This window comes from Clarias gariepinus, chromosome 24 (assembly GCF_024256425.1).
Source record: "Clarias gariepinus isolate MV-2021 ecotype Netherlands chromosome 24, CGAR_prim_01v2, whole genome shotgun sequence".
Classification (NCBI taxonomy): Eukaryota; Metazoa; Chordata; class Actinopteri; order Siluriformes; family Clariidae; genus Clarias; species Clarias gariepinus.
Window position 1 is genome coordinate 7,203,140 of NC_071123.1, and position 12,240 is coordinate 7,215,379.

A 12,240-nucleotide genomic window follows, 5' to 3' on the forward strand; every position below is an offset into this window, starting at 1 on the left:
TTAATAGTATAGTATCACAATATCCAACCCCATTCAAGCAATGTGATGTCCAGTTAAAAGCATAATAACCTGCCCCTTCAATTACACCACAATCCACTTAGTGTGAAGCAGTACAAATTTCAGTATTCAGTCATGTTTGTATGATTTGTATTCAGTATTCTCCAAAACTGGGCTCTAAAGTGTGATTGATCAGCTGCAACGCAGTAACGTGAGAAAAACACCAGGAAAAAACAAAGAAACCTCAGAACAGGTTTGTCTAGTACATGATGAACTGGTATCATGTTAGGTCAAGACACGCGGCCACAACCTTGGATTTATAATGATTACAATCTTACACAGCAAAATAATCATATTCAATTCAATTTGTAAATAATTATAATTTTAGTCAAAGATTTAGGTCACTTGTTTTGAGCAAGTAGACCAATCTGTTTATTACTGTCTTGGGGTCTGGCCTATTTAGTCAAAGTAAACACCAAGCCATATTTAGAGAAAAGCACTGACATGATTTTAGGCTGTACTATTCTGATTAAACCTTATATACTGTATGTATATAAATACATTTTAAATGAATAATAAAAAAGATTTTTTATATAACACTATGTCTTATTTTCACTATGAAACACTTCAGTACCGGTAAAGGAAAATGTAAATGAAATGCAACGAATGAGAGCATTAGTGATTTTTTTTTTCAATTAGCTAATTTATCACTGAAATCAAATCACACGCTGTTCTAGTTGTTTGCATATTTCGCCATATTTGCCCTTTGGCATTACAGCAGGGTGTTATGGGTTCACTGCAGTTTCTGCCCTAGCAACGGTTAATTCATTTGATTGTCCAATGACTTTGGAGAAAACAAGCCAACCGACCAATCACCATTCTCAAAGTCTGGGAGGGTATCGGGTACGTTCTAGATCTTTCTGTTTTCAACTTGTATTACTCCGCGTTATCAGACGCTTAAGTGTAATTAGGTTTAATTAAACATTTCTAACAAATATTTTCATAAATACGTATTATCTTAAATATATTTTTAAAGCTAGTAATAATAAAATGTTCCTGTTTTTGCCAATAAAACAGAGACTAGTTTCTAGTGCGGACGTATCTAGTCGCATGACGCATCGAGTCTATATAGACACCACTGCCAGCACGGTCTGCCGCAGTTTCATCCGGACTAGAGGAAGAGGAAACGTTGAGATCTTAATTCAACTTTTAGTCGACCAAAAATAAATAGCTCGTCTTTCGGTAAGTTATTATTCTTATTTTTTTAATCGTAAATTGATTATTTTAGTAAAAATAAGGGTAAAATGATGTGCTTAAAGTGCTAAAGCGTTGGTTTGTTCGTGATGCAATAGCTTGACTCAGGTCAAAGTTAATTAACGTATTATTTAATATAATTATTTCGTTTTGTTCTACTAAAGTGGTAAAAGCGTATTGTTATTGTTGAAAGCAAATGGAATAATTTAAGGTCTCTTAAATGCTAGTTTTTTCTTCGTTCGTCGCGGACTGTTTTTTTTGTTGAATCGTTTTTGCTTCTCGGCCCAAGTACCCGGATGTTCTGAAATGGCGACTGAGGGAATTAAACTGCCATTTTAAAGACGCGCTCCTCTTCTGTCCACATATGCTTAACGTCTTCCTCTTATATTTATATTTGGATCTGCTGCTCAAGTTAAAATAAGTTGATGTGTATTTAATAATTGGTATGTGAAAATGTGTTTATTGAATAGATTTTTCTGTATTTTTTTTATGATCACTGAAATTCTATGTTGATATTTTATTAAAGTGACTTGAATTATTGTTTTTCTGTCTATAGATACATAACCATGCAGATCTTCGTCAAGACTCTCACTGGCAAGACCATTACCCTTGAGGTTGAGCCAAGCGACACCATTGAAAATGTCAAGGCTAAGATCCAGGACAAAGAAGGCATTCCCCCAGACCAGCAGAGGCTGATCTTTGCTGGCAAGCAGCTGGAAGATGGCCGCACCCTGTCCGATTACAATATCCAGAAGGAGTCCACCCTCCACCTGGTGCTGCGTCTGAGGGGCGGCATGCAGATCTTTGTGAAGACTCTGACTGGCAAGACAATCACCCTCGAGGTTGAGCCAAGTGACACCATTGAAAATGTCAAGGCTAAGATCCAGGACAAAGAAGGCATTCCCCCAGACCAGCAGAGGCTGATCTTTGCTGGCAAGCAGCTGGAAGATGGCCGCACCCTGTCCGATTACAATATCCAGAAGGAGTCCACCCTCCACCTGGTGCTGCGTCTGAGGGGCGGCATGCAGATCTTCGTGAAGACTCTGACTGGCAAGACCATCACCCTCGAGGTTGAGCCAAGCGACACCATTGAAAATGTCAAGGCTAAGATCCAGGACAAAGAAGGCATTCCCCCAGATCAGCAGAGGCTGATCTTTGCTGGCAAGCAGCTGGAAGATGGCCGCACCCTGTCTGATTACAATATCCAGAAGGAGTCCACCCTCCACCTGGTGCTGCGTCTGAGGGGCGGCATGCAGATCTTCGTGAAGACTCTGACTGGCAAGACCATCACCCTCGAGGTTGAGCCAAGCGACACCATTGAAAATGTCAAGGCTAAGATCCAGGACAAAGAAGGCATTCCCCCAGACCAGCAGCGGCTCATCTTTGCGGGCAAGCAGCTGGAGGACGGGCGGACGCTGTCTGACTACAACATCCAGAAGGAGTCGACGCTGCACCTGGTGTTGCGGCTGCGCGGTGGGATGCAGATTTTCGTGAAGACCCTCACGGGCAAGACCATCACCCTCGAGGTTGAGCCAAGCGACACCATTGAAAATGTCAAGGCTAAGATCCAGGACAAAGAAGGCATTCCCCCAGACCAGCAGAGGCTGATCTTTGCTGGCAAGCAGCTGGAAGATGGTCGCACCCTGTCCGACTACAACATCCAGAAGGAGTCCACCCTCCACCTGGTGCTGCGTCTGAGGGGCGGCATGCAGATCTTCGTGAAAACTCTGACTGGCAAGACCATCACCCTCGAGGTTGAGCCAAGTGACACCATTGAAAATGTCAAGGCAAAGATCCAAGACAAAGAAGGCATTCCCCCAGACCAGCAGAGGCTGATCTTTGCTGGCAAGCAGCTGGAAGATGGCCGCACCCTGTCCGACTACAACATCCAGAAGGAGTCCACCCTCCACCTGGTGCTGCGCCTGAGGGGCGGCATGCAGATCTTCGTGAAGACTCTGACTGGCAAGACCATCACCCTCGAGGTTGAGCCAAGTGACACCATTGAAAATGTCAAGGCAAAGATCCAAGACAAAGAAGGCATTCCCCCAGACCAGCAGAGGCTGATCTTTGCTGGCAAGCAGCTGGAAGATGGTCGCACCCTGTCCGACTACAACATCCAGAAGGAGTCCACCCTCCACCTGGTGCTGCGCCTGAGGGGCGGACAGTAAAAAGCCTGATGTCATAGGTTTCATGTTATTGCAGTTTCAAGGTCCTGCAAGCTCATTACCAGTCATATTCACACATTTAAGCTGTTAAATTTAAAAATAAAGCATAGAAATTTTAAGCATTAAAACTTTGTCATGTTTTCTGTCACTAAAGTGGCAATAAAGTGGTTTGCAGAGATTGTCTTATCTTTATGCTTTAAAAGTAAAGGTTAATTATTTCTTAATATTGGCAGAAAGGTGTGTTTAGTCAATATCCTGATTAAAAGTAGTCCACAGCTTCTAAATGTTGACTTTTCGTCTGTTGAAAGCTCCTGTTTGCTTGAGCAAGCGTAAAAGGTTTATTACATTCAAACAAACATTCAAGTAATTACGGCATTTTATATAGCATTAATTCTGTGCAGTGCATCCGAGTCAGGTAATCCCTATTGCTAAAGTTGTTAGATGGTGTTTTTGCTGCAAAAGCCTATGGATTCATTCTGTTAATACATTTTGGCATAAATTCTGTAAAAGCTGGTCTTTTAATGCGCTCTAATTCCCTTTACTGGTTTGTTTTTTAAATTTAGCTCTGTAATGTAGTTTCTCTAAGTAATGGTGAGGTGAAGCCTCTTCATCAAAAGGTTCATTTCAATAATCTTTGTTTAAGGGCTTATTGTACTGCTATCTAATGGACACAATTCTGTGTAGCAACTAGATTTTAACACTGCAAGCAGCACAATTAATATGGACATGCAGCTGCAAGTACTGTGATGCATTCATTAAGTTGTCAGCTGTATTTGTAGATCCACTGTTGGAGGAAATGTTTATGCACATAATCACATCTTTAAAAATTAAATCTAGAATAGAAAGGGAATGAAAAACCAATAGCCTAAAAGTCCCCCCCCACCCTTTTAAATTATGAATATAAGCCACTGTAGGTATGTTTGAACAGAACATATAAATCCAATAGCTATATGCAGTGGGGCAAAGAAAGTCTTCAGCCACCAATTGTGCAAGTTCTCCCACTTAAAAAAAAGAGAGAGGCCTGTAATTTTCATCATGGGTAAACCTCAACAATGAGAGACAAAATAAGAAAAAAAAAAATCCAGAAAATCACATTGTAGGATTTTTAATGAATTACTTGGTAAAGTTCTTTTGTAAAAATAAGTATTTGGTCACCCACAAATAAGCAAGATTTCTGGCTCTCACAGACCTGTAACTTAAGAGGCTCCTCTGTCCTCCACTTGTTACCTGTATTAATGACACCTGTTATCAGTATAAAAGACAACCTCAAACAGTCACACTCCAAACTCCACTATGGTCAAGACCAAAGAGCTGTCAAAGGACATCAGACACAAAATTGTAGACCGGCACCTGGTTGGGAATCTGCAATAGGTAAGTAGCTTGGTGTGAAGAAATCAACTGTAGAAGCAATTATTAGAAAATAAATGACATACAAGACCAATGATAATCTCCCTTGATCTGAGGCTTCATGCAAGATCTCACCCTGTGGAGTCAAAATGATCACAAGAACTGTGAGCAAAAAAATAACAACCACACGGGGGGGATTTTTAAAATTTGTCTTATTTTGTCTCTCATAGTTGAGGTATACCTATGATGAAAATTACAGGCCTCTTTCATCTTTTTAAGTGGGAGAACTTGCACAATTGGTGGCTGACTAAATACTTTTTTGCCCCACTGTACAAAAACAGTAAAGACTGAGATACATTGTGGTCATCAATATAAATAAAAGTTTTTTTTTGTGCATTTTCCTATACATATATACTAAGTAAATGTAAAGTTTATTGTGAGATGCAAAAAAAAAAAAATCTAAATCTTGGCTTAGGAATTTAAGAACAAACATCCCCAATATAATGATTCAGTTACGTGATTCCTGCAAACGCAAGACTTTGTTTGTCATTGGTCATGTGACTCCCAGAGAACCGACACGCCTCGAAGCAAGACTTTTATTTGGACACGCCCCCTTCTGCACGATACAAGCTGCAGAGCCTCTGTGTCACAGTAACATCACTACTGTAGTTTCCATACTGTATGTTGTAATGAGGCCCACTGAATGTGTTATATAAGTAAAAACCTATAATTAATATTAGTACTGCTTGAATTCACAGTAGCTTAATTGGCCATTTAATTGCAAGAAATTTGTGTGTTTTTGCCATTATGAAATCCGGTATGACTAATAGAAAAAGTAATTATTGTTAACATTTTTAAAATAAACACTGTTACTGAATTAACTTTCAGCTGTTTAAATGTCAGTGGGATTTTGAAATTAGTTACACACACGCACACAAGTGTGGCAGAAGAAACACAACCCCAAGTTCCACACCCCACCACTGTGGAGAGAGACCCAAATCCGGAAAAAGATTTCATAGACAAGAATCAAATCCATTGAATCATCAAGTTCAAGTATTGAAAATAGCCAACAAAAACACACAAGAACACATGTACATAAGAACAGCAAGGTTTGTGCGATAGCTGGAAAATATTCACAGCTGTTGTGTTTGTGTGTGGTGGCAATGCCTTCGAATCCAGGTTAGCTTCTTCAGGTGACGTAACTTGCGTAACATTTTATTTCCAAGACTTCTAGGGTTTACAAAGAATGGTGTGAAAAGGGAAAAACATCCAGTATGCGGCAGCCAAGTGGGCGAAAACGCCTTGTTGATGCTAGAGGTCAGAGGAGAATGGGCCGACTGATTCAAGCTGATAAAAGAGCAACTTTGACTAAAATAACCACTCGTTACAACCGAGGTATGCAGCAAAGCATTTGTGAAGCCACAACCTTGAGACGGATGGGCTACAAAAACAGCAGTTGTTACAGCAGTATATATACAACAGCAGTATATATATATATATATATATATATATACAGTGGGGGAAATAAGTATTTATTTAAAAAAATTTAATTTAGAAAAATTTGCATGAGCATAACCGCCCACAGGGTACAAGTGGTTGTATTGCTGTAGCTCTAACTTGTTTCCATATTAGTCATCGGTTTACATTCCGAAAACAGACTTGGAATGTGCAACTTGGTACAATGGTCAGCAGAAGCTTTTTATAGTCGAAACATATTATATATATATATATATATAATATTTTTATTTTATAAAATACTATACTTTACTGTACATTTCTTAGCCTGTGCAGTTCTATGTACAGTAGCAGGTAATGTTTGCAAGTATTGTTACTGTGAAATGATTAATCCTAGACCAAAAAGCAAAGGCTTTGTTTTGAAGTGTGACATTAAAACCTGGTTTTGATATGATTTATAGGTAAAAAAAAAAAAAAAAATTATATTATACCCTGCATGCTAGTGCAAAGTGGAAAAGATATGTGTATTTTTATCTATGAATAAATACGTGTCTGGGTGTCTTGTGACAGACATCTATAGAGTTATAAATTTGCAATTCCAGAGCCGTATACTATATATACAGTGGGGGAAATAAGTATTTAATTCTCTAAAGATGTTCTAAGTTTGGCCACTTACAAAGAAATGAAGGGTCATATGGGATATGATTTTTATCATAGGTTTATGGTAAAGGATTGAGACAGAATTTCAACCAAAAATCCAGAAAAAGCATATGATACAAATGTTATGAATTAAGTTGCATTTTAATGAGGGAAATGATTATTTGATCCTCAATCAAAACATGACTTAGCACTTGGTTGAGAAACCCTTGCTGGAAAGCACAGTGGAAAGACGTTTCTTTTAATTGTTTACCAGATTTGCACACATCTTGGGATGCATTTTGATCCATTCTTCTTTACAGATTTTTTCTAAATGTTTAAGGTTTCTTGTGTGTTGCTTGGCAACTCGAAGTTACAGCTCTCTCTGTGAATTCTCTATTGGATTAAGGCCTGAAGTCAGCCCAGACCACTCCATGACCTTAATGTGGTTATTCTTGAGCCACTCCTTAGTTGCCTTGGCAGTATGTTTGGGGTCATTTTCATGCTGGAAGACCCATCCACAACCCATCTTCAGGAGGTTCTCATCCAAAATTTTACAACACATGGCCTCATCCATTGGCCCCTCAGTGCAGCAAGTCAATCTGAACCTTTAGCAATGAAACAGCCCCAAAGCATAATGTTTCCACCTCCGTGCTTGACTGTAGGGACTGTGATGTTCTTAGTGTCATAGTCAGCATTTTTCTTCCTCCGAAAACAGCAAGTCGAGTTGATGACAAAGAGCCCAATTTTGGTCTCATCTGACCACAGCAGTTCATCCTAATCTTTCTCTGTTTATTGGCAAACCTCAGACGGGTCTGTACATGTGTCTTATTGAGGAGAGGAAGCCTTGCTGCGCTGAAGGATTTCAATCCATGCAGGTGTATTGTGTTACCAATAGTATGTTTGGTGACTGTGCTCCCAACTGCCTTGAAATCATTTACAAGCTCCTCCCATGTAGTCCTGGGCTGGTCCCTCATTTTTCTCATGATTATTTTTACTCCATGAGGTAAAATCTTGCATATAGGGCCATTAATGGTTACTTTGTATTTCTTCCATTCTCCTTTTTCTTCCTCCTTCTCACCAAGCTTCTAGCTGATGGTCTTGTAGCCCATTCTAGCCTTGTGCAGGTCTAAAATCTTGTTCCTGACTTGCTTTGACAGCTCTTTGGAGAAGAGTCTCTTTGGTCTTGCCGATGGTAGTGAGGTTTGAATGGAAGATAGAGATTTTGTTGACAGGTGGCTTTTATACACATACCACATTGTTGTTAGGAGCACCTTCTTAAATTAATATGTTTACCACAAGAGCACATAACCAGTCTTTGAGAGGCAAAATTATTGTTGGTTGGTAGGGGATCAAATACTTATTTCCCCTCATTAAAATGCAACTTAATTCATAACATTTGTATCATGTGCTTTTTCTGGATTTTTGTTTGATGTTCTGTCTTTTCTTTACCATAATTTTTTTTTTCATTTCTTTGTAAGTGGGCAAACTTAGAAAATCTGTAGGGGATCAAATACTTATTTCCCCCACTGTGTATATAGTATACAGGTCTGGAATTGAAAATTGAAAACTCTATAGATGTCTGTCACAAGACATCCAGATACACATATCTTTTCCACTTATTAGCATGCTTTTGGGAAGTTAAAGGAAACTAGCGACTCTTTAGGAAACCTATGTGGACACAGAACAGAAAACTGTGGTATAATATGTATATATATTTTTTTACTTTTCTATAAATCATATTAAAGCCAGGTTTTAATGTCACACTTCAAAACAAAGCCTTTGCTTTCTGGTCTAAGATTAATCATTTCACATAAACAATACTTGCAAACATTACCTGCTACATAGACCTGCACAGGCTAATACAAATGTAAAGTATAGTATTTTATAAAAAAAAAAATATATATATATATATATTGAGCTTCTGCTGACCATTGTACCAAGTTGGATTTATGTCTTTTGTTATGTATTTGCTGTACATTTCAAGTCTGTTTTCAGTATGTAAACCAATGACTAATATGGAAACCAGTTAGAGCTACAACAATACAACCACTTGTACCCTGTGGGCGGTTATGCTTATGCTAATCTTTTTTTTTAATTCTGCAACAAATGCTTTTCATCTCACTGTTGCTGCGAATAACATGCAGGTAGTATTGTTTTTCCCACCAAGCTCAGTCTCAGTTTTCAAGTCAAGTCTCTGGATGATCTGCTGATCAACTTATTCTCAGGTTTCAGTTTCGCCCTGTTGAATGACCTGTGAACAACATATTGTTAGTTTTCTTTTTCCAACCCGCTGATAACATTCTGAACAAAAGAAGGAAATGAAAGTATATGCATACTTTACACTCTTCACAGAAAAGTTGTCAGGAAATAAAATTGTAAAGTTGTAAAAAGTGTACAGTCGTGGCCAAAAGTTTTGAGAATTACATAAATGTTGGAAATTGGAAAGGTTGCTGCTTAAGTTTTTATAATAGCAATTTGCATATACTCCAGAATTTTATGAAGAGTGATCAGATGAATTGCATAGTCCTTCTTTGCCATGAAAATTAACTTAATCCCAAAAAAACCTTTCCACTGCATTCCATTGCTGTCATTAAAGGACCTGCTGAGATCATTTCAGTAATCGTCTTGTTAACTCAGGTGAAAATGTTGACGAGCACAAGGCTGGAGATCATTATGTCAGGCTGATTGGGTTAGAATGGCAGACTTGACATGTTAAAAGGAGGGTGATGCTTGAAATCATTGTTCTTCCATTGTTAACCATGGTGACCTGCAAAGAAAGGCGTGCAGCCATTATTGCGTTGCATAAAAATGGCTTCACAGGCAAGGATATTGTGGCTACTAAGATTGCACCTAAATCAACAATTTATAGGATCATCAAGAACTTCAAGGAAAGTGGTTCAGTTCTTGTTAAGAAGGCTTCGGGGTGTCCAAGAAAGTCCAGCAAGCGCCAGGATCGTCTTCTAAGAGGATTCAGCTGCGGGATCGGAGTGCCACCAGTGCAGAGCTTGTTATATTCTTCGATGAAGCTTCTTTCCGATTGTTTGGGGCATGTGGAAAAAGGCTTGTCCAGAGAAGAAAAGGTGAGCGCTACCATCAGTCCTGTGTGGCCCAGAAGTTGATTGAGAGTATGCCCAATCGAATTGCAGAGGTCCTGAAAAAGAAGGGCCAACACTGCAAATACTGACTCTTGGCATAAATGTCATGTACTGTAATTGTTGATAAAAGCCTTTGAAACGTATGAAGTGCTTGTAATCATATTTCAGTACATCACAGAAACAACTGAAACAAAGATCTAAAAGCAGTTTAGCAGCAAACTTTGTGTTCATTCTCAAAACCTTTGGCCACGACTGTAGTATGCACTCAGCATTGCAATTCATCCCCAAACTAATAAAAAAGGATTGAGCTATGGGCTCTGTGCAGGCCACAACTCGAGTTCTTGTCTTCACAAATCTTGCCTTTTGCACAACCAGGCCATTATGCCACAACTTGTTTGGGCTTCTTTTCACTTTAGGCAAAAAAAAAAGTATATTTTGGCAAATAACCCCATATGGATGTGATAATCTGGTGTTCATGAAAATTTGGCAATATTTTATCAATATTGCACAAGTAAGAGAGTGGTTATACTGAATGTGCACAGCTATGAATTGGCCATACTGTAGCTCACTTACATACCCTCAGTATCATTTCATTAGATATTCTTGTTAACAAGCAGTTGAACAAAAGTATCTTATCAGTCTTTTACATGGCAGCAACAGGATGCATTACAGCATGTAGACATGGTCAAGACGATCTGCTGAAGTTCAATGCATGCACCAGAATGGAAGAAAAAGGGTGATTTAAGTGACTTTGAACATGACATGGTTGGTGGTGCTAAATGGGCTAGTCTGAGGTATCTCTGAAACTGCTGATGAACTGGGATTTTCATGCACAACCAGCATTAGGGCTTACATAGAATAGTCTGAAAAAAAAGAAAAAAATCTGCAGTTCTCTGGGCAAAAAAATGCAATGTTAAGCCATGGCTTAGTGGAAAATGGCCAGAACCACTTTGAGCTGATAGAAAGGCAACAGTAACTTAAATAACATCTGAATGCACAACACATAACCTTGAAGCAGATGGGCTACAACAGCAAAAGATCATATCAGTTGTTACTTCTGTCAGCTAAGGACAGAAAACCGAAATTGGACAAGAGATGATTGTCCAGTTTAATGAGTTTTGTTTTATGCTGTAACAGATTGAAGGGTCAGAATTGGCATAAACAACATGAAAGCATGGATTAATTCTACCCTGTATCACTGGTGGTGGTGGTATAATGTGTGGGAGCTATTTTGTTGACTAAATAAACTTAAAAAAAATATATCAAATTGACCCAGCATCTTACCTTCACTAAGATGCAATCATGTAATTTATAAGACCTTCGCTAGGGTTAGGGTTCATCTAGGGTTCATCTAGGTTTCATGCTTCATCTTTCCACATATGATTCATGCTTCTCACTTTTTCCTTAATCCCTCACTATTCTATCTTGTATTTTTCTAACAATGTCAGAAACTTTGTGTTAGTAGCACTGCTTGGCATGCTTGATGCCTTTCTCTTTTGTAATTTGCTTTGGATAAAGGCAAACTTACAAAAGATGAAGAAATTACTAAATGTAGTTGTACTAATAAAAGATTATGTAATGATACAATGTAAATATTTTCACAGAAACAAAGCGTAGAGATGAGACGTGAATCTGAAGAGGATCTCTGATGATTGCCTGGTAAAGCATTGTTTTCTTATTAATTATACAATTTAAAATGTTAAATTCACTACAAGATAAAGGTAGATGAAGGGGTGGACATTTCCTGCTTAGTGATGACCATCTACAGTTTATCTAGCTCAAACAGTAGAGCATGGTGCTACCAATGCCAAGGTCATGGGTTTGATTCCCAGGAAAAGCAAGTAATTGTAAATTGCAAGTTATAAATAAAAACTTGTACCTTGAATATAGTGTTTGTTGCAAGGGCCAGGGGTAGCTCAGTGGTTAAGGCATTGGACTACGGTTCGGAAGATCCCAGGTTCAAACCCCGCAACCAAGTTGCCAGTGTTGGGCCCTTGAGCAAGGCCCTTAACCCTCAACTGCTCTGATGTGTAATGAGATAAAAAAATGTAAGTCGCTCTGGATAAGAGCGTCTGCCAAATGCCTAAATGTAAATGTTGCATTGGACAGAAGCATATACCAAATGCAAATGAATACATATATCTGAGTAATTATTGAAAGAATTTTCATGTTTGGACTAACCCTTTAAATACAAACTCAGCATTCATCATAGGATTTCCTGACACTGTAAATGCCATCTCATGCCATGTTTCAGAATGTTTTACTGATGCAAGATTATTGCTAAAGCA

General features: G+C 38.7%; 1 protein-coding gene across 1 annotated transcript; it reads left to right on the forward strand.

Moving 5' to 3' along the window:
- Nucleotides 1-1,072: 1,072 nt before the first annotated feature.
- ubb (ubiquitin B) lies at nucleotides 1,073-3,544 on the forward strand. The gene is made up of 2 exons (XM_053485334.1): nucleotides 1,073-1,239; nucleotides 1,808-3,544. The coding sequence occupies exon 2, from the start codon at nucleotides 1,818-1,820 to the stop codon at nucleotides 3,417-3,419; it is 1,602 nt and encodes a 533-aa protein (XP_053341309.1). The 5' UTR covers nucleotides 1,073-1,239; nucleotides 1,808-1,817; the 3' UTR covers nucleotides 3,420-3,544.
- Nucleotides 3,545-12,240: the final 8,696 nt, after the last annotated feature.

Excerpts from the sequence above, each read along its gene's own strand:
- ubb (XM_053485334.1), top strand. The coding sequence starts at position 1,818 with ATGCAGATCTTCGTCAAGACTCTCACTGGCAAGACCATTACCCTTGAG.